Consider the following 25,318-nt stretch of genomic DNA (forward strand, 5'->3'; position numbering starts at 1 on the left):
TTTCTCTCTGTCCAAGTCTTGCCTCTGTTCTTATCTTTGCACCTGCAATAATGTTTAAGCTCTGAGACAGAGAGCTGTTGTTCTGCTTTTTTTTTTTGGCAGCAATGTTTGCCTCAGTGTTGCAGTGGAGTGATGGGAGTGTGTGGCAGTTACAGCAGCTGTGAAATACAGCACCCTGAATTCAAACCTCAAATGGGCTGAGGAAGTCCACAAAAAAAAAGAGGAATCTGTTATGAAGATACGGCTCATGTATCAAGGCCAGGGGTTCAATGCCGCAAGTCAAGGAAACAGTGGACAGCGAGAAAGCCACACACAGAGAAGGCAGAGAGCAGTTTTGCAAACTTTAAATCATTCTTTAAATCAGTTTTTTTATGTCTGTGGCCCACTTCACATTTTAATTCTTTCATCCACAGTGAGAACCAAGATGATTATATTAATGTACCACTATGAATTAATCAGTACAATAAGAACATAATTCAAAAGTTTTCTGTGAATATCAACAGTCTATTGCTACAGCTAACCACTGGATGGCGCAGTAACCCAAGCATAAAGTAAGTCATGAAAAAATACTGTATATTTGCATATTACTTTTACTACAGAATGCATTGTATGTATACTGTGCACGGTATGCAAAGGTTCTGTATGCATAGATTACCCAAGATGACCAAAACTTGTGGAAGAACATCCCACAAGGCAATGTGCTTGACATGACCTTCCTGTTACAGTGTGATGAATGATCCTGAAAGAATATCAGCTGTGATTATCACCTCTTTCTTCCCTCATCGTTTGACTGGACTAACAAATGTTGACATTGCTAAACAAACTGGATCAAAAATGCAAGCCGTTTTCATTTTTTAGATTTAACTGGATGGAATTTGATATTAGAACTAAATATCCAACTTAACAAGGTAATCTGACAACAGTGTTGCACAGAACAGTTTGAAACGTTATCCTAGACTTACTTTCACTTACCGTTTTTCCAAAAATAGTAGTCAGCATGCAGTGTGTATTTCCGCAGTGTTCATTAAGCTAGGATTCCATATGGAACATAGCCTAAAGTCTTGTTCACACCAAGGACGATAACTATGCAATTTGAATAATCATTCTAATTCTATGAGAATAGGGAAGTCCACAACACGGCTAGAACGATAACCATACTATGGAGAGGAATGGCATCATTAGAATTACTTTCAAAACGATTTAAACATTGACAGCGAATCAGAATCCACAATGTCATAAGAGCTAGAGCATAACGATGTATATCTAAACCCAAAAAACGTGTGGAAGCTGCTATATCATATGGAGAAGGTCTTAGTAAGCAGGAAAGGGGCAATATTTTGACAAACTAAAGTTAATAGGTGACAAATATACGTACGAGGAGTATCAATCAAGATATTAGCCTAATCCTACCTGACCGGAAATTATAAATACAGACACGGATGTTGTGAAGATTCCTGCCCTGGAAATCCTGGTTCAGTTTGGCCAACCACAAACGCCTTTTGTTCCTCAGACAGTTTTTTGCACTTTTCTCCTTAATTAACTAGTCTATAGTACTCCAAATGTTTTTTTTCTCGGTCCAGCCGATTAGTACAGCCCCAAACATGACAATAATTTACAATTTTCAGCAGCAATAATAAGTAAAATATGCGAGTTTTGTTCAGTTCAATGGCACTGTTTACATTCAGTGCTGGCAATGTGGCCGATAGACAATGTGTTGTGAAAACTATGGGATTATTTTTGTGCCAATAAGACTGAACGTAACTTTATAAAACTGAACGTAACTTTCCAAGAAACGATCAAAAATATGCCACTGCAAAAGAAGAAAAACACAATGAAAATGAAAAAATGAACTCAGTCGCACGAATTTAACATGCTCTTCAAATATGCTTCATTCTTTGTTAATGGATTCTGAATGCGTTCCCACAGCTTTCGCTTACGCTTCGCAAATTTTCGTTTGCCGTTTTGGCACAAACCTTAACAGCGATCTACTCTGATTGGCTGATGAGCTTTTGATGGACAGTTGCTCTCTGACCTGGAAGCACAGACTGTGACGTCAGTGGCGCGCATATTGGAAAGTTGTTGCGGTGTGCAATACGTCGTGCTTTGTTTATATTAAGTATTAAAGTATGGCGAGTTTTTAATGCCTTTTCAGAAGAAGATGAAGGCGCCTAGCCTAAAGTTGATTTATTCTTCATAACAAATTTTTAGAAGAAGTTAAAAATTAAGGAATTAGCCTGTATTCAATAGATGGGGCAGTACGTTTTTTTTTACTTGTGTTAGACTGCCGATCGAAATAAAATAATACTTGATCATCTTTAAAAATGAGAGAATCACTGACATAGTTTAGGCTATTGACTGTATAAAAAAGAAACTATTTAAATTTGCAGCATAAACTTATGAATTGAAAAAGCCAAGAAATAAATTACAACAATAGGGATTTTTCCTATCAAGAAAAACGTTTGATAAAATTACAAAATTAATGCTGAATGATATATGACAGGGAACACTAGCTGCACTTGGTGTCAGTGACAAATATTAAATATTTAAAAAAATCTTTGTGAAAACTAATGGCAATGACTGGTTCTTGGATTCTAAGATTAGTATCTTTAGACACAGTCTGACACTTTTTTTTGCCATGAACAGACCCAGACCTACTGGGCACGATCCGTCGTCAAGACCAAATTCCATTCATGACAGTCCTGTAGCGTGTCGGCTTTAGTTTCACAAATTTATCATGTTTAGACGCTAATCAGTCATTTTAACTGAAAGATGAAGGCGGTGATATTAATGTTGTCCACTAGATAGAGCCACATGATAAGGAATCTAGGCCTAATATTTTTGAGTTCCCTTCGATCATTGGGACTGACAGCTCGACATCAATTTTTCCAAGTGAACTCATCTGGCCACAGCACACATGTCCACTGTCTCTTTGACTATCTGAGATGAGCTCTGGCCCAGTGAACCAGCAGCATCACTTGATATATATATAGCTTTCTGATGAGCCAAACCTGATAACCTTACCTATTACTAATTTACCCTGCTTACAAACTGTTCCAAAACAGCTTATTTGGATATTCAATAACCCTTTTTTATTTTGCCTCTGTCCCACCTTTTTTTTTAGTGTGGTGTAGCCATCAAAATCAAAATTTGTTTATATTTACAAAATATATTTAAGTTGGTCAGTGAAACTTTGAAAATCTTTTCTTTGTACTTTTGTCAATTAAATAAAAGTTAAAGAGAATTATCAAATTTACAGATTCCTGATTTGTATTGCAATTTACAATTTGTTATTAAATGATTAAACATTTATCTGAAACATTATGTATTGTTCTTGTGATTTTTATTCATGCTGGAAAATGTATTAATTATTGAAAAAACATTGTATCTATTTTGTATTTTTTTAGTCATCAAAATAATTGGATAATAATATGAAAGTGTACTTTGATTTTTATTCTTAAGATTTTTTTCTATTGATCTAGTATTCTGACAATTCAAAACTTATGATTTCATTCTTAGCTTTATTCCATGTGCAAGGAGAGTATGAACAGTGCCTTCAGGTGATGAGATTTTAAAAACAAAAACAATAACTTTTTATTGTTTCACAGCAGAAAGAAAATAACAATAGGACTGAAATGAAATTAAAATGATTAGCCTATAGTGATTACTTGGTTTTGAAGTTCTTGATTTTCGTTAACTATCCCTTTAAGTAAAATGCAAATACATTCCTTTAAATAAAATAAAACACAAGGCTATATATTTAAGATATTGTTTTTATTACTTATGTTACTTGATTTTAAATAAACATGTTCATCTTTGATTTTTATTGTATGAAACTGGGGAAATTACAGCTGTGCTGACAATGTATTACAAATTCAACAAATCTAACAGAGACTTATCCTGTGCTTCCAGGCCAGAGAGCAACTGTCCATCAAAAGCTCATTAGCCAATCAGAGTAGATCGCTGTTAAGCCCGCCCCCACGAGAGGTTTGTGCCAAAACAGCAAACGAAAATTTGCGAAGCATAAGCGAAAGCTGTGGCAACGCATTCAGAATCCATGATTCGCGAAAACGATTCTTTGAAAATCTTTAACAAAGAATGAAGCATATTTGAAGAGCATGTTAAATTCGTGCGACTGAGTTCATTTTTTCATTTTCATTGTTTTTCTTCTTTTGCAGTGGCATATTTTTGATCGTTTCTTGGAAATTTACGTTCACTTTTATAGTTACGTTCAGTCTTACTGGCACAAAAATAATCCCATAGAAAACACCCTTTAGTTCTTAATTCACCAAAAAAATTTAAATTCTGTCATTAATGACTTACCCTCATGTCAGTCCAAACCTGTAAGAACATCTTCGGAACACAAGATATTTTTGAAGAAATCCGAGAGCTTTCTGGCCCTGTATAGACAGCAAAAGAAACTACCACACGAATGCGTCTTGCCTTACTCTTGTGAATGCGGGTCGAAGACTGACACGGAAGAGAAGAAATTGTTGAATAAAGTCGTTATTTTTGTTTTCTCTGCACACAAAAAGTATTCTTGTAGCTTCATAAAATTATGGTTGAACCATTGAACCACATGGACTGTTTTAACAGCCATTGGTCTCTGCATATTTACCACAGTAAAATAATTGAATAATAAATGTATGAATTCTGAACATAATGTTTAAAGAATGTTTTAGTCTAAAAATATTGATAGTTCTCATTTAGATACTTAAAAGGGTTCATTTTAACACAAAAATAGGTTTATTTAAATCATTTTAAGTAAAAGTTAAAATGTTAAATGCAACCAAAGCTCAAATTTGATTTGAAAATTATGCATATAGACATAAACAGTACTCCAGTACATATCTCCACTGAAAATGATTGACTTCATGTCTGTTGTTTGTCAGAGATGGTGAAAAAGTGGCTTTATGCTCTAATTGACTTACAATATAGTGAACAACACCACTAAGTCAGTAAAAGAAAAAACTCTTTTATTCTTTAATACCATATATAATGCAACAATTGCATATCTTTGGCAAAAATAAACTTTATAAACCTTTTATTAACAGAGGTTAGCTTACAAAATCAAAAATCAGGTTCAGACTGCCACATGTACGGCAGAAGAACATGACAAAACTGATGGGGAAGTGGCAACTCAGTTCAGTTAGTGGACCTTATCTTAATTATATTAACAATAATAATAATAGTAATATAATAATTAATAGGCAGCTGTTTTCAGAATTGGCCTCAAATTCTAAAACTACTGCTTGGCTCCCCTCCCTGCATTAATACTTGCATTTTGTATTAGCACTATGTACAGCTAGGAGGGGACGAATTGGCAGCCATGGTTAAAGTGACAGGCAAAGAGCTTCACAAGGATAGGCAGTTTTAAAGTAATCGACTCGAACAGAAACTTCTGGTTTGCCAGTGTAAAAGGGGCAAGTGGCAGTCATCGCTCACAATTTCACATGCTTGGGTATATAAAATCCTAATGTAGCCTCAAACAAACACTTAAAAACCCAATCAGAAACAAACAAACTAATGTATTGGGAACACACAGCCAGGCAAATTTCGTGAGCAGCAACTTTGGCGATCTCAAAGGGGTCTCAAAAAAACTGGGTTAAACATGGCCGGGAGTCCAGAGAGTTCTTAGTGGCACAGTTCTCAGTTCACATCCAGTTGGCTCTCCCATCACCATCAAGCTCTTCAAATACACTGTCCACTCTCACGTCCTGTGATCAGCACCATCCGTGAGCTGCAGTGATGGGAGAATGTCTTTGTCTCTGCTTGCAGGCGCATTTATTGTGCAGTTCACATTGTCTCTGGTTTCTTCTGAAGCCCTGGGAACTCTCTGGAGGTCTGGAGCAGGACAGCACCAGCTCAAAAGCAGCAATGGAGAGTGTTGTTTCACAGAGCTCCCCCTACTGGAGGCTTCGTCACACAGCTTAAACCAAGAAAGGCCTGATTTAGGGAGAAGTGACACTCACGCCAACAAAAAGTCAAGGAGGAGGAAAAGGGAGAGAGTGGTTTGAATCTTATAGCAGAGGTAAAGAGGTTCTTGTTTTGATTGGCCGCTCCAAAAGCAAGCAGAATGCGCATGGGCAATGATTTAATCAAGTCAATGCATGTGGAATAGCACAACACCTGATTATACAGATCGCTAGCGTCTGAGAAACACTGAGGCTGATGTGCATGCAACGAAAATGGTTTCCTTCAAGCTGTTCTCCAGTCATAGTGGTCAGAATGGGGATGCAAAACTGATCCAATCAGGACGCAGGGAGGAGTCACATGGCTTTGACATCATAACTGCACCAGCAAAAGGCTCCCAGGGGCATGCCGTCACCACCACACAAGATATAAACCAGCAGTACAAAAATAAAATAGCTACAGGTATTTAGGTCAACTAATTATTGCATTTCGTCTTTTGTATCATGTTTATATTATGATCCAAAAATCAATGGCACTTTCAAATTTCTTCTTTTTTTTTAAGCTTTTTTTTCCTCTTCATAGTTAAGAAGCGTGAGAGGTCTTGGGAGCTTGTAAAATCCATGCATTCATTTTCCATATAAATAAGTTTGTGTTGATTTAGAGGTGGAAGCATGCAAATCTTGAAGATTTTTTTTTTAACAGTGTCTCTTATCTTTTTTTTTTTTTTACGTCTTCAAACTCTCTTACAATTAAACTCAAATGATGTGGGAATTGGTTTCTTTTTCTGTATATAAAGCATGTCAGTATGGCTTTTCTCTCCTGTGTTTGTATTGCCATGTTTGATGAGTGGACCGGATGTGATCCCAGTTTAAAAAGACCAAAAGGAAAGAAAACACCCCAACATTTACAAACAAGACGGAAGATACACCAAACCAGAAGAGTGAGGTTGGGCAGGCCACGGGATGGAGTTCCAGAATTGGGTTCATTTCCTACTGAGTTTCCTGCTTTTGCGTCTTGAGGCGACTAAACTGGTGCGAATACCGGCCAGGTGTAGAAGTGAGCCGGCCGCCTCCTTGAGCTCCTCGTCCACGTCTGGACGAGAATCTCTTCTACTCCTCTTTGCTAAAAGTGGACTCTGCAGCGGGCTGCGTGGCCATCGGGACCGGCCTCCTCTTTCCTGATCATGGTGCAGAGCCAGGCTGAAGTTGACTGGCTGTGAAAGAGGCATCTGGCGTGGACAGGGCGGGACAGGGGTGCTGCTGTAGTTGTGATCCTGCTTTGGATCTCGACTCACAACCACCAAGTCCCTTCGGGAGAGATCTATGGGTCCTTCTTGGTCATCGGGGTCTGAGAAATCATAAGAAGTGACTATTATGAATAACTGTATGACCAAAATCGCTCATCAAGGCTGCAATTATTTGAATTTAGAGGTGGGCAATACGACCAGAATCTTTTTTTTATTTCACGGTAACGATATACACTACCAATTCAAACAGTAGAGTTGGGGTACTCGGACTTGTACTCGGACTTGAGTCCGGTCTCGAGTTCAATTTTTAGCGGACTCAGACTTGTCACGGACTCGGATGCATTTTGACTCGGACTCAAGCTTTTCGGACTTGGGAATAATTGCCGAGTCCAGGGACAGTTGACAGAAATTTTACTGACTCGATGCATTATTACGAAAGTGACATTCAGTATTCGCACATGTTTAAAAGTCTTGCCAGAACTTGAAAGCCTGCTGGTTTCTTTGCAATGCATACACAAACACCCAAAGCGTGCTCACCGAAAGCGCCTCTCAGTCAGCGTGCAAATGCTGAATAAAGTTTTTCTTTGCATGTTATTGCTACACACTTACATGAAAAGTTATGTCAAAATGCACCGTTTTGGAAAACATTAATGCAAATGCAGTCGGTTTCGTCTTGAGTGAATTTAAACAGTTGGGAGAAATACAGATGTGTCACAATGTATGATCTGTGCATCCGGTCTTAAAGCGACAGTAAACCTGCTGCAGCAGACGGCGTCATATTAAATTTGCCTATTTTATCTCACAAATCTGATTTTTTTTTTTATATGTTGTTTGTATTTTGGACTTTATTACTCAAATTAACTCAGAGTTTTCTGAGGGGAAAAATGTCAGAAGTGTGGGATTTAAACTCATGATTTTGAGCTGAGGGGGAAAGGGAGAATGTCATTTCTTATCAAAATTGTGAGATATAATCTCGGAATTGTGAAAATAAAGTCAGAATTTTGAAATATAAACTCAAATTTATTTATTTTTTACTCTTTTATTCCATGGCCTCCATAGACTGCTACTTAAAAACTCATTTTCACAGCCTCATTTTCATCCAAGAAAAAAAATCTAAATGCCATCTACCCCGTCTAAGGTCTTACCATTCGTCATATAAAACCCAAAATCAGAGATAAGAGGTGAATTTTCTGCTCCTCAGGTCTCATTCACTAATCTTCCTACCCACCCCGTTGAATTTATACATTGACTATATAACAGCAAATAAAGTCAAGTCCTGTCCTAGAATTTTTCACATTCTAAAAGCTGTTTCACTCTGAAATATGTCACAATACATAAGTTATAACTTCTGTTACATGACTTTAAAGTTTGTTGAGCAGGACACTAATTATGAGATGGTGTGAAATCAAAAATCCAAATTGCAATATGCAATAGCGGTTTGCTTTTTTATATTTAAATTGTCATTGCCTTATTCTAGTTGTAAAGGTTAAAACAAGGTTAAGATACTGAAAAACAGTAGTGTTTAGTTGGACTCGGACTCGCCCCATTTGGACTCGGACTCGACTCGGACTCGACTCGGACTCGACTTAGGTGGACTCGACCCAACACTATCAAACAGTAAGATTTTGATTGTTTTTTTAAAGAAGTCTCTTTTGCTCACAAAGCCTGCATTTATTTTATCCAAAGTACAGCAAAAACAGTAAAATGTTTAAATATTTTTACTATTTTAAATGTTTTCTATTTGAATATATTTTAAAATGTAGTTTATTCCTGTTATTTCAAAGCTGAATTTTAAGCATTATTACTCCAGTCTTCAGTGTCACATGATCCTTCAGAAATCATTTTAATATGCTGATTTGCTGTTTAAGAAACATTTTATATTATTATTATCAATATTTAAAACAGTTGAGTACATTTTAGGTTACATGCACATTTTTAGTTACATTTCACCAGAGGCGAACAGTAGAGAAGTATTTGTAGTCTGCTGTAAAAGTACTTTTCAAGTGTCTGTACTTTATCAGTTTTTCTTTAAAAGACTTTACTTCACAACATTCCAAAGCATAATATTGTACTTTTTACTACATTGTTTCATATTAAATATAATGTAATACTTAACTACATCAGAAATCTTTTACTTTCTTACTTTTACTCAAGTAAAAGTAATTCAAACATTTACCTGAGTACAAGAAAGTACTACATTTTTAATGTTCTTAAGTATTAAAGGTTAAACAAACAACTTTTATTTAGGAAATATAGTGCATTAAAAATTATGAAGTTATGCTTTGGAATGTAGTCAAGTAAAGTTTTCTAAAGAAAAACACTCTGATAAACTACAGATACTTTTTAAATTTACTTGATTAAATTAAAAATACTTCACTACTGCGGTCCGCCTCTGCATTTCAGGATTCTTTGGTGAATAGAAAGATCCAAAGACCAGCATTTATCTGAAATAAAAAGCTTTTGTAACATTATACACTATATCATTCAAAAGGCTTGAAGTCAGTATCTTTTTGGGTGGAGGGGAGAAAGAAATTATAGAAATGAATACTTTTTCTATTCTATTTTATTTTTTAGTGGCAAATCAGAATATTTGAATGATTTCTGAAGGATCATGTGACTGGAGTAATGACACTAAAATTCAGCTTTGAAATCACAGGAATAAATGACATTTAAAAAACATTTAAATTGAAAACAGTCATTTTAAATAGTAAAAATATTTCAACATTTTACTGTTTTTGCTCTTCTTGGATCAAATAAATGCAGGCTTAGTGAGCAGAAGAGACTTCTTAAAAAAAAAACATTTAAAATCATACTGTTCAAAAACTTTTGACTGGTAGTTTAATACGAAATAGTTATTTTTGCTTCAAATATGGTCCTTATGATATCAAAATGTAGTAAAAGTAGTAGTAAACAGTCTTTAAAACAGATTAAATAATAAACTAATTACAAGCAATAGAAAAAAAACTAAAGTAGAACAAATAAGAAATGTAAAAACACTGCATATTCTTTACTGTGTAAATTAAACATTTCTTCTTATTAAAGTTACAAAAGTGATTTAGTCAAGAGCAGTGAGAAACTGTCTCTTCTTTTGTTGTTTGATTAACATGAATAACAAACAGCAGGAATATCAGACTGCTGTCACTTTAAGAGCTGCACAGATCCAATATACTGTTACACATGTGTTTAATATCTCAGCAGTTTGCTTTCACTTAAGACCTAAATTACTGTGTTCACGAGGATACTTGCAAAGACGGGCATTTTGACACTTCTATGTGTGTGTATTTAACCATTCAATGCCAGTAAAGTGGCAAAAAATAAGTGTTCAATACTCCCACACTCTATGAACACCGCCTTCACATGTGCACGCCTCTTTAACAGCGCTCAGAAACCGTTTCTCAGACAGAACGCGCATATAGCAAAAGAGTTATTTTGCTGCTGACTGCGCTTCAAGGTTTAAAATAACTTGTTGCAAACAGTGTTGTTTTTGACAACCATCTTAGATTTAGTCTTAGTCTTAGTCTTTTGGACTAAAATGCTTCTTAGTTTTAGTCAAATTTTAGTCACTTCTATATGTGATAGTTTTAGTCCAATTTTAGTCGACGAAAAGTCAAAAAGGTTTTAGTCTAGTTTTAGTCAAAAAAAGGGAAAAAAGTAGTCTTTTAACAAATTAATGTAGGTCAGTAAGTATTTTGCTGTCGGGTAGTGTCACTTGTAAGTTCTGAAAATAGCAGATCTATAGTTCAACACAATGTGAGCTTCTGGATCGACTATTTTCACCAATAATTAAAATAATGAAGGAATGTTTTAGAACATAAAAGACAAACAAGGATGGAATGCTAAAACGGCTTGCCATACTAGTATAGCAAAGAGTATTTAATGCTAAAACGGCTTGCCATAGCGTCAGATACTTTTTAAGTTTTAATTGGCATGCACAATAAGCGGAAATGTCATGCATTTTAAACGTCTGACGGACCACCCACTAACATTTTCGTCTATTCTCGTCTCGTCAACGAAAACTGACACACGTCTCGTCATGTTTTAGTCATCAACGAGCCATTTTTATCTCGTCATTGTCTCGTTATCGTCATGAAAAAAAAGTGGCGTCAACGAAATGATTTCGTCATCGTCATCGTTGACGAAAACAACACTGGTTGCAAACCACAATGCTTAAAAACGCGTGTAAACGAGCGTGTAACCGCAATAGAGACATTAGTCCAAAATCTCTACCGGGCGACAAATTTCTACCAGGTAATCGTGTCTACTGGTAAATCACCCACCTTTAATTGTGAAATATTTTTCCATTTAAAATGGCTATTTTCTATTTAAATAAATTTTAAAATGTAATTTACTGAATTTGAACATATTTGATTTGTTACTATAAATGTAAAAAAATAGAAACAAAACAGTAGAAGAGGAAGTCAATACAAATATTTGTAACATTATAAATCAATTTTAAATGGATCCCTGATTAAAGCCATTTACAGAACAGCCAATATAGACATATGCATGATTGCTATGATTATATGAACAAGTACCTAGATGCATGTCTTGACTAAAATAAACCTGATGTAAAACATGAATAAAAAAAGAAACCAACAAAATAAAAGGGCAAAAATGAGGTGTTGGTGTATGTGATGGTGTTTTCTTACATGAGTCAATGTTCTGCTCAGAGGCAGACTTTAACAGCATCATGGCAGTGGCAGCATCAAAATCACATTCTGTAAAGAGAAAGAAATGTTTGATGCACACAAGTATTGACTATGTGATGTGTGTGTGTGTGTGTGTGTGTGTGTGTGTGTGTGTGTGTGTGTGTGTGTGTTTAAGTGAATGAGTCACTTCCACCCAGGAGCGAAACAGTCGCTCTCTAATTTCAAAGTACCAGTGCCTTGGTTGTCAAGGTTACCAAATACAGGAAAGAGATGGCATCTATGTGCAGCGTGTAGAAGCAGCAAGTACGGGGTGAGTGGAACAAAAAGAGTTGAGATGAGTGATAGGCTTCAATGTCTGATGATACGTCTGATAATGGTGTGTAAAACGTGAGCAGGTAATGAATTTTCTAAACAGACCTGAGGTCTACTAACCTTTTAGGGCACAGCCCTGCTCTGATGTGAAAAGGTGATGAGGAGGAGACGAGGCACTACAGAAAAGAGAGAAAGAGTAAGATGTTGTTAAACAAACCTGTTAGATGTTTTCTAGACCAAAGTCTTATATCATAATCTGTTATATAATAAGCGCCAGAAGCAACCATAGGTAATATCTGTCCTAGGGCTGGGCCAATAAACGATATCATATCGAATCGCGATAAAATTTATGTTAATAACGATGATAAGCTCTAGACATTTTTTCCTCGATATGGATTAATCTAAGAGCCAATCACACAGCAGAAATATGCGACAGCGGCCAATCAGCGTGCAGCGTGCGTGTGCACGTCAAAGTACAAAGTTCATTTCCTACAGCACTTTGCCAAGCAACCCTACACCAGGACGACAAAAAAAGAGAGAGTGGAAGCAGCGACGAAAGAGAAACTAACCTCGAGTTATTATCCAAAGATGTTGAAGTTGTCGACAAAAAAAAGGTAACACGAATTCCGTAAGTGGTTTGAATATCTGAAAAGTGACTCTCAGCTCAGCTGAGAGTTTGGCGCGATTGTTAAAACTGAAACCGAAAGCAAAAAACGCACGCGCATTCAAAAGCAATTTTAATCCCCTTTGTTTAGAGAGTGACTCCGCAATGCGCGCAAATTAGGCTACATGACATATCTAGGCTGTTATCAGAATGTAGACTATAATAGGTTGTGTATGTCTATAGCTCTGTATCATGCTTGAAATATTCCGTCTCTATTTGCACTTTGAATAATGAGAGAGTAGCCTACTTTGATTATGGCTGAATTGTCTGCACTTAATACGATTAAGAAAGAGCTGTGTCGTAATTTTTTGATATTTATACTGTAGATTGTTTCAAAATGCAGTGGTTGCCTCTAATTTAAATAGCTCAACCTATAATAGAGAAAATAAACAATTGTGTTTATAATAATAAATAATAAATAAATAAATAAATGTGTTACAAATTATGTTTTTACAATAATTTTATGTTTACATTTTGTACATTTACTCTCATTTACCATACTCTGTCACAACTTTTATTTATTTTTTTCATTTATTTTATTATTATTATTAATTTATTTTAAGTTAAGGCCAAATCTGTAATCTGCTTTTGTTAATAAACTATACTTAAAAATGTAATTTAATGAATCCTTTAATTTTTGTGGCTTTAGTCATTGTTGGGATACTATTTTAAAGCTGGCAACATTAACAGCTTATATCGAAATATATATCGTCATCGTTCCATATGGGAAAAAATTATCGAGATTACATTTTTGCCATATCGCCCAGCCCTAATCTGTCCCATAACATATAAGACAGATTGTCACTAAAGCTGTGGTCCTCGAATCTGATTGGCTCGGAGGAGTGCGATATTCTAGTGATAACAGCACTCCAAACATTTTCTCACAGTGAGTGTCACAGCGGACGCCCAAATATAATTTAAAAAATAAAAGTCATGGAATGTAGTTTTAAGAGGTTTTCAGGCAAGAATGTTCTTGCTTATAGTTCAAATATGCAGTATAATGTCTGTTTTTTTAAGATTTGTGTTGACGTATTCGGAGATGTGAGCTCCAGAGCGTCAGCGGCCATTCAGCGCACATTAACCCACTGAGAGCAGCCTCACCTCAACCAGATCTTCTGGAATTTTCAGCTGGTTCTAATGTCTCTATAGAGGTTAAACATGAGATATAATTCATTTTGGGTAAATCTAACAGGCAGACTTTGGTCTCATTAATCTATTATTTTGGTCTCATTAAACTATTATTTGTTCCAGAGCAGATAGTTTTGGCTGAGGACAACATTTCATCACATTATATTTTATGTATATTTAGTGCTGTATATCAGAGCGCTGCCTTTGTACTTTTGATTGAATTTCCTAGCAACTTTTATGATGGCTGTTCTTGTTGTTTATTTAATATTATTCAATAAATAATTAGCTACAAGTTTTAAAGTGATGTCTTCAAATTAGTAATGGAGGTTATTAAACTGTCAAACTGCTATTTAAATCTGTGGCGAAAGGATGTACTTCTGCACAAAAGAGGGTTTTTAAAGACACTCTATTGTTATTCTCTGTTGTTATACACTTATGCCGTCAAACTGTTGTACAAGCGCAATATCACACACTAGGGTTGGGTCGATAGACGATGCCATCGTCCATCACCAATGGCCGATAGACATCACAATGCTGAGCCAGCATCGCGAAACTCCGCCCCGCCCCCGCTGCGAAAAACACACTTAATCACACTATATAGCCAAATGAAATGCATGCTTTAAATTTCCGCATATTTACTTATTTTATTATTATTATTATTATGAGGAAATAATAACAAGGAAGTTGTTAGCGATCACAATACAAATTACAGTGAACTCCAAACGAATTACACGCATACAAAAACAGCAGAAAAAAATCTAAATAATTTTTATTAAATTAGATTAAATAAACTACACCAAATATGCCTTTTTCATGGTTTTACCATAACGAACAGAGCTTGGAACAAAAAAAACAAAAACAAGAGAATACATTTTTTTCCATCGAAATACGAACGTACAGTACAAAGCCTAGTATACATTATAAATAACAGTTTATCATTCAAATACATTGGGAATATGGAAACACTTGGATTTGTGCCGAATTACAGAGTTACGTGAGCCCAACGCCTGGTATTTTTAGTGTCGCTTTGTTTTGGTTTCTTAACTTTATATATTTTGTTTCATTCCTGTTCTGTTCTGAATACCGTTACATTTAAATGATTCATTTTGAAGTCAGGGTAACTAACTTATAGCCATGTTTATAGTGTTTATAATGTTAATACATAACAATATTTCGCTTGATTTGGTATTATTTCTGATATTACACTTTCTCTTTAAACATTCCGCTGCTCATTAAATGCATTTGGAGAGAGTGGGTTAAGCAGTAAGCAATCAATGAGAGCGATTTCGAACTTAAAAAAGCTGATTGGTCGAAAATATGTTAAGGACCAACATATATCCTCCAAATACATCTACATAAACCCGCGCTTGCTCTGTCTCGTATGCACGCACGCACCGTCACGATCTAATGCACTTGTTAATGCCGGATCTTTAAAAACAAATACCGCAACGCAAAAATCCAAAATCTGACATTTTCCGGAACAGGATCCAGCAGGATCCGTCTCAAATTAAGCACTGGTGGAAACGGTGGGCTACAATTAATTAATTCGTTATGAATTAATTATTTAACAACAACCATCCCTCACCCCCGCCCCCCGGCGACGATGCCATCGTCCATCGCGATGTTTCACATTAGACATCGTACGATGCCAAATTGGTCGACATCGCCCAACCCATCACACACGTAGCCATGCCATATGGCTGTATATCAGCATGCTGTGATTACGTATATCCGAATAACCGTATATATATATAAGCAATATCACACGAGCAGCACTTTCATATGCTAAGGATGATTTCTGATGACAGCACTGCTCAGTGCATTTGTTAGCTGCGTCACGCTGCTGTTGAAAGTAAAAATAATTTCTGTTTGTAACAGCGTTCATTTCTCAATCTAAAAGTCTTTACTGCTGTCTTGTAAAAACAGTCTCTTGTTGCCATCTAATGGCCAAACAATGTCTCTAAAATCATCATCACGAACACATGCAGCGTTTATCAATACTAAACACTATTATTAAATACTACTATTATATATATATATATATATATATATATATATATATAATTTATAATAATTTATTGAATAATAATAATAATAATAATAATACTTAATAAACAACACCAGTTTTCATAAAGGTTGCTGGGCAATTCAGTCAAAAGTACACAGGCAGCATTGAATTTAAATAAACATGAGATTTTGCCAAAACTATTTGCTTTGGAACAAATAATAGATTAACGAGACCAAAGACTGCCCGTTAGATTTACCCAAAACAAATTACATCTCATGTTTAAACACTATAGAGACACCAGAAATTCCAGATAATCTTGCAAAAATTAGGCTTCTCTCGACAGGTTCATGAGTGCCAAACAGTAACATATAATAATAAAACAGTAATATTTTTAAAAATGGCGTCATGGCATCCGCCATGACACTCGCTGTGAGAAGTACCGCAACCGGAGTGATACAGTTACAAACGTTATTTTGAATGCATTAAATTAAATAAATTGTGTATCAAATTGTTCTGAATCAGCAAAAAATTCACTTCCAGAACAAAAATGTACAAATAATGTAACCCCCCCCACACCCCCTTGTCATCCAAGATGTTCATGTCTTTCTTTCAAAGTGTTCAAAGTGAACATGCAAAGAAGATCAAACACTCTTAATAGGATGATTTTGAAGTTGAGGGAGAAAATGAGATTTTTTTTTTCAACATAACTATCTTGAACCGGAAATAACTGAGTTCAGGCAGAGCAAGACAAGATGAGCGTTTGAGGTTAAAAAGTATATAAATTCTTTTTTTTTTTTTTTAAATATCCAGTCATTTCGCTAGATAAGACACTTCTTCCTCGGCTGGGATCATTACAACTGCATTTGGGATCACCTGAAGCTGCATTTAAACTGCATTTGGGAAGTTCAAACTCGTGGGCACCAGAGAAGTCCTAAAATTGTTTCATTACAACTGAAGAAAGAAAGAAATGAACATCTTGGATGACAAGGGGGTGAGTAAATATTTGTTCTGAAAGTGAACTTCTCCTTTAATGCACCAAGCAGCACCATTTTTCATAACAACCTATATTAAACATAATGGTCTACACTAGACATTAGTGGAGCATCATGACACATCAAAACTAAATCACTCCCACAATATTCAACAAAGCTGTCTACACTGAAAGTGTTTGTCTATGACACAAAGTAAATCTCTGAAATCCTAATAAGCAGCATACAAGCCTTGTTTACACTGACTGAAGACTTCATAAATGTCAGAATTATCCATTTGTTATATAATTAGGCCAGTGTTGATACCTAGGAGGGGAGGCAGGAGGAGTGCAGAAGGCATGTGCATTCGGGAAGTGCTGTTTCTTCAGGGCTTGCATCAGCATGGGCCGGAACTCGGGGTGAACGCACCACAGAGAGCCTTTTCCATTGGTCTAGAAGGAACAGAGAGGGGAGGAGTCAAAACCATAAGAAGCGAGTATGATATCAGCATGCTGGTGTGAGGAGAAAGCTCAGGTTAAATGACAACAGGACCATCTGTCTCTCTGTACGTACACTGTACATTCATAAGCACATCATACTTTAGCTGCAGAATCATTTTAAACCATAATGACCACATGGGAAGCATGTGGAAGGGTGGCTCCTATTGTGTTTCCATGGGGGTATTTGTATGTGAGAATAAAGGACTCATCACCCTTTGTCTGAGGTGTGGTCCTGCAGGGGAATATGACCTTGACTCACTTCACTAGCCGTGTTCATAAACAGGAAAGAGGAAACATTGCCATGGCAACAGACACCAGGCTGAGACATATGAAACCCACAGATTCACACACACAATGTCACACGTTAATGAAACATACCGTCCTCACCGTTCCATAAATCATTTTGCCATCTACGGTTCACGCAGAAGAAATGAAAACATCTGCCTCACTTCATTTAACTGGCTGCGTGCCCTGCTTCGAACACATCGCTTTTCAAAAAGCCCTAAACCAATATCCCTCTTGACAACCCTGTTAGCACACTGCAGTCAGCCGTGCACTACTTTATACACTGACCCATTTAGTTAAGCGTCTGAGCGAGTGCTCTGCAGCAATGTTGTGTGAAGCGCTCCTCAGAAAAAGATGCTATTCTAATTTATTACAAGGCTCTCTGGAATGCTTGATTCTGATTGGTCAGTCGCAGCATTCTGAGGTCAAATGTTTTTTTCTGTAATGGCCACTAAACTGCATTTGAGCGTTGTCCCTGGCAACCAGTCTCACTGTGCTAGTTCCATGTCTCTTGTAGCACTATGCGGTCACACATAATAATAATAATAATTTCAAACCATCATTAATATTTCAAGTCCATTTATAGATTTTGGAGATAATGTACAATGAGATAATGTACAGCAAGTCATTAATGCAAAAAAAAAAAACCTTCATAATAGGGATGTACCAATATTAAACACCATTTTATCAATTATTGCCAAAACCATTTCAAATATTAAAATCATATACTGTTTTATCTAATATATATATATATATATATATATATATATATATATATATATATATATATATATATATACCATTACGTTTCTGATATATTGTGCATCCCAACATGATAATATACCATCTATATGTTAATTTCTGGCTGAATGTACATTATCAATGTCCATTTTTCTTGCATTCTTACCTTTCCTATGCTTCGCTCTACTTTGCGGAAGCACTTATTGAGAGACAGGTTGTGACGCACTGAGTTCTTCCAGCCAGTAGGGGCGCTGGAGAAATATGGAAAATGCTTGAGGATCCAGCCGTAGATGTCCTTTACTGGGAGAGATTTGCTGGGCGACTGTTCGATAGCCATGTATATCAGTAAGGAGAAAGAGAAAGGAGGCTTTGACTTGTATGGATCTCTTTCACTTCCCGCAGAGACAGAGGAGGTGGACGAGGCGGTGTTGCTGTGCGGCGACCCACCGCCTCCCTCGATGTCAAACAACGGACTGTTGATGGGTTGTGCCTCGCCTCCGAGCGTGAAGTTCTGCAGCAAGTTCTCATGAAGCCAGTTCAGGTTTGTTAGTTCATCATCTTCAGATTCACCTGCTACCACACTCAATGCTCCAGCCCGACCAATCTGGTCTAGACTGGTAGCCATGGGACTGGAAGCACTTTCTGCTTCAGGTAAAGTCCCAGCTCCACACACTCCCTGCGCTCCAGGAGATTCGGCTTTCTTATCTGGAGACATCCCGATTATCGGACCCATCAAACCAGGAGGGTCTGTGGAAGTGAAGAGTATTGGAGAGAACTGGTTATTACAACTATCAAATCACAAATAAATACAGGTGTATTTATTTACAGAAATGCAGAAACTGAAAATAATGTTTCGTAAATTCAATTTGGGTAATAGATCTCTTAGTGCTGTTTAGAAAGTCATGTTTTTAGTAGGGCTGCCCCTTAATCATTGACTAGTCTCAGCTCAGACGTCACGCCCACGGAACGTTAGCTGATCCACATGGTACACTTAACAGGAAACACTTCAGGAATGTCGAAGTCATCATCTGATTAGTTGAATTTGATCGGATTTCTGTGAGACGCAACTGTCGCGTTTATTTTCGGTCCGCCGGGAAACAAAGCTCCAACTGATTTACTCGGCGTTTTGCTAAAATGTGCTTATGCAGACACCATTGTTGTTATACACATTTGCGACGTTCGCGAACAAATTACTGACTTACTGCTTGTTCTCCCTCTTCTTATTTAACTTTCAATGCTGGTTATTTCAATGACTGACTTGTTGCACGCCAGTCTGTTGTTGTGGGGGCATTTCCACGCACCGAAACGTGACGCTGAACGAAACGAACTGTGATTGGTTTTTTGACATGTCGGTCAAACGGCCTTATGGGCAGGCCTTGGCCAATGAAAGCTGCCATGAATTCCAGACCTTCAGCCATCAGTCTGAAGGTCTGGCTACGCGAGACTAATAGTTGACTAACCGATAATCGATGAGAAGATTTTATTAAAATTGTATTAGTCCCAAAAAATTCCACGAGAAAGTGGTGAAGTCACACAGTCTGTGACGGACAGATCATTAACAGCTGGTCTATGTGGTAATATAGTACATAGGCAAGGAAATTCAAACTCTCACCTATCATTCATCAACCTCAAATATGGCATTTCATCTGAAAGATGTATGTAGTAGCAACTTGGCCGCTCTTAAAATCACTTGCTCTAAAAATACTATCATACAAATGAAAGTAATACATCTTTCGAATCTGTAAAGACTACATTTTTTTGTGTGCACTCATAATAACAACGAAACATTGCACTTTTGTAAAATAATGAAAGCGCTTTCTGCTGTCTCGTTCTCTGTAAACTTGCCCTAAAGACATTAAAAAATATATCTATAGAGAGTGTAGGGCGGGGCGGTATGACGGTATATATCGTTACCGCGGAATGAAATGTGTACCGTAAAAAAAAAAAAAATTCCATGTATACCACAAAATGTAAATACATTCAGTGTACGTACTCACAAAACTAATTTGCACGCATTATACCGCCCTTAAAATTATAATATTCCAGCGATTTCATTCCATCCATCCATAAGAACACACCAAGAGCTAAATTCAGCTGTTTGTGAGCTGTTTTATTCAAAACCAAAAGCAGATCCTTCACCGCGTACATTCTGTGTACGTGCCCACAAACTACATCATTTGCATGAATTTGACCGCCTTTAAAATGTAAATATTCCAGCGGTTTCAGTCCATCCACCCATTAGAACACATCAACAGCTACATTCAGGTGTTTGCTAGCTGCTTTATGTAACACTTAAAGTCTCGTGTTGGCTTTCATGAGAACGTGAGCTGACGGCTCGCGCTCTGGAATGCTGTGAAATGTTACTGTGGTTCATAATGCTAATGTTGTCCACAAGAGGGGGCCACAGGATAACAGATCTCAATTCAAAGACTTTTTTTTTTTTACAGTGTTTCATTTAGAAGCCAGAACTCGGACACACAAGTGCTCTGGTTCTTGTGCCCCAAGGCTGCCCAGGTCGGCTCTCCAAGCCAACATTTAAAGTTTGTTATCGAACTTTAGCTTCTAGTTTATTATATAAAGCCCTTTTGTACATTTTCTGGAATAACTACCTATATAAAAAACTATATCGTGAAAGATATCGTTACTGTGAAATAAAATTTCTCATACCGTGAAATAAAATTTTGGTCATACCGCCCAGCCCTAAGAGAGTGAAATGTCTACTATCAAACAAACCAATTTAAATAGAAAACAAATATTCTCAGATTATGTAATCCCTATGAAACATACAGGGGCATCACTACTGCAGAGATGACGAATCAGTGTGGTTTAGGGATGCACCGAATATTCGGCCACCGAAAATCTTCGGCCGAAAATGGCTCAAAAAATTTTCGGTTTTCGGCCGAAAGATAATTATCACCGAAACAACACGGCCGAAACAGTATGTTGACGCAAATAGAAACCGCAGCCTGCACGTGCTTGTCTAGCAACACGTCTGCGGTGTGGACGTATTTCAGTATATCTGAGAAAGACCCACGGATAGCGATTTGCAAAACTTGTAATGCAGAAATTTCAAGAGGGGGTGTGTCTGCAGTCGTGAGTGCAGCCAGTGATGAGAGCAGAGATCGAGACAGATGTAGCTTTCAGTGAGTGAAAAACAATGGCTTTACGTTGGTGTTACGTCACAATACTTTAAAGATATGTCTTTTCTATATACTGTATTTTTATCAATATTTATGTTTTACACCATGGAGGTGAGCCAATGGATATCACATAAGCAACGGGAGAACTGTGCAATATGTGAAAGCGAAAGTAAAAACTGACAGTAGGGCTGGGCGATAATTCGATAACGATAATTATCACGATATAATTTTTTTTTTCGATAAAACGATAATGACAGTTCGATAAGCGCTCGATAATGTTTACGCACTATGCGTAACGCTGCGCAGGCATTTTGCAGCCTGCACTTCCGGATGCCGCACGCAGTATTTAGTTTACAGCCACAGGGCTCTACAGTGCGAACATTTCACTCGCATTTGCGACTAAAAAGTAGTACGTGTGACTGTAAAAAAACATTTAGGAGCACCATGTGCGACTGACCCGATCAGCATATTAGTGTTTGCGCTCAGCGGAGCTTCAAAAGTTTCTACGTGTTTTTGCAATGTTGAGTAATGTATCACAGACATATCTCACCAATGCTTTCATAAATAAAATGTAGAGAGAGAGTGTAAAATAAGAGACTGTACAATAAAGAGAGCGTCTTTTTTTAATAATAGAGCTTTGTGATATCGCGAACTAAGATGAGTGACAGCTTTTAATCATTTTTAAGGGAGTTTGTAAATGAGATACTGATCTAATACAGCAGTTAAATAAACAAGAAGTTATTATTAAGTGACTTACATTGACTGACTACAACACTTTTCCTGATTTTGTTCTATTTCCTCGTCAAAAGTAATCTGAAACAAGTCACAGCTGCGCGCATCTCCATTCAAACACAGCGGTGTTTCAAATTTATGAATGAGACGTGCGTTTTTAAACGAATCTAGCGAAATGATTCACTTTCCCATTCATAAAGACTGTACTTGCTTTATTCCCGAATGAACCATCCGTTCAAACGAATCAAATGGATGAAATGATTCAGTAATTAAATCAGTGTCTTGCCGCCATCTGCTGGCAGATCTGTTCAGTTATTTAAATCTTTAATATTTCTGTAGTCATGATTTAATTAAAAACATTAATCTCAACATGAATTTATGATTTTGATTGCATTCATTTCACCTCTGAGCCTCATTAAACACATGAAAGGTAAAAACAAAGGTAAAAAACAAAATTCCCCTGTAAATCAATTTGAGGAGTCAAATATCAACTCATAATAGGAAGGCAATTTTTTTTTATCAGTTTTGATTATTGTTTAGAATGTGCTCCTAAAAATTTGACTGTGCTCCTAAATTCTTTAACTTAGGAGCACAAGTGCTCCTAGCAAGAAAAGAAGGCATTGAGCCCTGAGCCATTATTTTTTTATTTATATTGTCAGACAGCTAAAACATTTTACAAAATGTGTTAAATCAGCTGCACAAAGGGATTGGCATGCTGAAAAGATTTGTCTATTCTTATTTTTGTTGAATGATAAATATACTTAAAAAATCACTTTAACTCTGCATTTACAGTTAGAGCCACGTTACAAGTGTTGTATCATATTACAGTTCTTATTTTTTTATAAAAAAAACTTTTGATATATTCTATTAATATTAATAATATTGTATTCTATTGATGTTGATTTTACTAGTAATATTCTAATCTGTATTCTACCTCAATTGATCATTGTTTGGAAAGTATTTGTCATGTTCTGACAATAAACCATAAATAATAATTAACTATGTGGTTTTTCTTTCATTCAGGAGTAAAAACCTGCCTTTAATATTGGTAGATATAAAGATTTGACATTTATCATGATAATTATCGATATCGACTGATATGAAAAAAATTATTGTGATAAATTTTTTTTGCCATATCGCCCAGCCCTAACTGACAGTGATTTTAGCATCTGACGTGCACATTCTCTCAGAGACAATGAGAGACGGTTATACTATGCTGATATTAATTTAGTCCCCTTATATTTTCCTTGTGCTCCGAACATGGTGGAAAAAAAATAAAAAGAAACATATTTTGTGTAAGGTTTGTTTTTGAAAGTCTGTTCTTGAAATAAAGCTCTCAATTTTCATTGATGACTGCAGTGTTATTAGGGGTTAAGAAAGTCTTAATTATGATTTCAGGTGGTCTTAAATGTGGAGACTGAAAGACAAGAATTGCGATGAAACTTCAAAAGGCTATCCATTGAATAAATATGAGCGCTGCACGTTTCAAAGTCATTTGCTGCACTGCTTTGCCTGCTGGAAGAGAAACATGTAGAGTTGTAAATGTGAACTGATGGATCCACAAGATAATGTGTTATAAAAATGTAAACAATTTAAACAAAGGCAGTAAAATACATGTATTTGCTAATTAAATATAATACTTGATTGATAATTATTGTTTAAATTAATATAATTGATTTATTCTTTGAAACTTTAATATTAATATATGCAATTGCAATGCCTTGATTTTAGTAAGATTAGTACACAGTCATAGCCATAAATGCAATGGTACTAATAATTGGCATAATTCTTTCGGTGATTCGGTTTTCGGCCTTGGTTTCCTATTTTTCGGTTTTCGGTGTCGGCCAAGAATTTTCATTTCGGTGCATCCCTAGTGTCGTTGACTTCATCTCATTAGCCGAAAACAAAAAAGCACTAGTTTATTAATAAATTATTAAAACGTTAATGCAGTCTCCTTGCTGTTTTTCTCTGACACATTCATAATTATTATATCTGCCGGTGCACTTTGGCAAGCTTTTCTGTGTGCACTTGAGTGATTATTAGGCTATGTAGGCAATTAAAGGCTCATTATTGTGATTTATATGGTTTATTAATAAACATCCGACTAATAGTCAACTAATGCTTAAAATTAACAACTACTAGTTGACCAGAAAAAAAACTTTAGTCAAGGGCAGCCTTGTTTTGAGGTGATAAATTAAACCAGTCATGGTAAACCCACAATTATTTAAAAAAAAAAATTGAAGTTATTTGATTGAACTGATTTGCTGTTTGCAAAAAGGGATAGTTCACCAGAAAAATTAAAATTACCCCATTATTTACTCACCCTCAAGCCATCCTAGGTGTATATGACTTTTTTCTTTCAGGCAAATACTTAATTGAAAAAATACCCTGGCTCTTTCAAGCCTTATAATGGCAGTGATTGTGTGCTGAGATTTTAAAGCCCCAGAAAAGTCCATCCATCATAAAAAAGTGCTCCACACATCTCCAGGGGGTTAATAAAGACCTCCTGAAGTGAATTGAAGCTTTGTATAAAAAAAATGTCCATATTTAAACTTCATAAAACAATCACTAGTTTCCACTAACCGTAGTATGCGCATTAACGGGAGAGTGGTGTTCCAGGGAATGACGAACGAAAAGCAAAACACCGGTCACGTATTAGAAGTATTTGTAAAGAAAAATGTCGGAGGATTTCGATATAAGCCAAGAAGAGACTGGTTTTCCTTTGCTGTAAAACTTGGTTCTTGCAAGAGTAGCATATTCTCACTGGAGCTTACACTATGCCTACATCCTACGTCATCTGCTGGAACGCCACTTTCTTGTGTAGACAGTTAGAAGCTAGAGATTACGGTTTATAAAGTTAAAATATAGATATTTTTCGTACACAAACGCATCGATTCACTTCAGAAGGCCTTTATTAACCCCCGCTAGGGTTGTGCCGATAGACGATAGTATTGTGTATCGACGATAGTCAGAGATATCGCCTGTTGCTGATGCCTTTGACCAGGGGTCCCCAAACTAAGGCCCGGGGGCCGGAT

General features: G+C 36.4%; 1 protein-coding gene across 2 annotated transcripts in view; it reads right to left on the reverse strand.

Moving 5' to 3' along the window:
- Window positions 1-4,956: 4,956 nt before the first annotated feature.
- The window catches only part of foxn2b (forkhead box N2b), a 38,085-nt gene continuing 17,723 nt past the window's right edge, over window positions 4,957-25,318 (reverse strand). The window contains exons 2-6 of one of the 2 annotated variants that reach the window (XM_073828281.1): window positions 18,578-19,158; window positions 17,213-17,337; window positions 12,238-12,293; window positions 11,806-11,874; window positions 4,957-7,257 (exon numbers count right to left, since the gene is read on the reverse strand). In XM_073828281.1, the coding sequence (XP_073684382.1) occupies window positions 6,893-7,257; window positions 11,806-11,874; window positions 12,238-12,293; window positions 17,213-17,337; window positions 18,578-19,158 (1,196 nt within the window). In that variant the 3' untranslated portion in view covers window positions 4,957-6,892. The remainder of the gene's footprint in view (window positions 7,258-11,805; window positions 11,875-12,237; window positions 12,294-17,212; window positions 17,338-18,577; window positions 19,159-25,318) is intronic. The other variant, XM_073828282.1, reaches the window with a different exon arrangement.

This window comes from Garra rufa, chromosome 22 (genome assembly GCF_049309525.1).
Source record: "Garra rufa chromosome 22, GarRuf1.0, whole genome shotgun sequence".
Taxonomy (NCBI): Eukaryota; Metazoa; Chordata; class Actinopteri; order Cypriniformes; family Cyprinidae; genus Garra; species Garra rufa.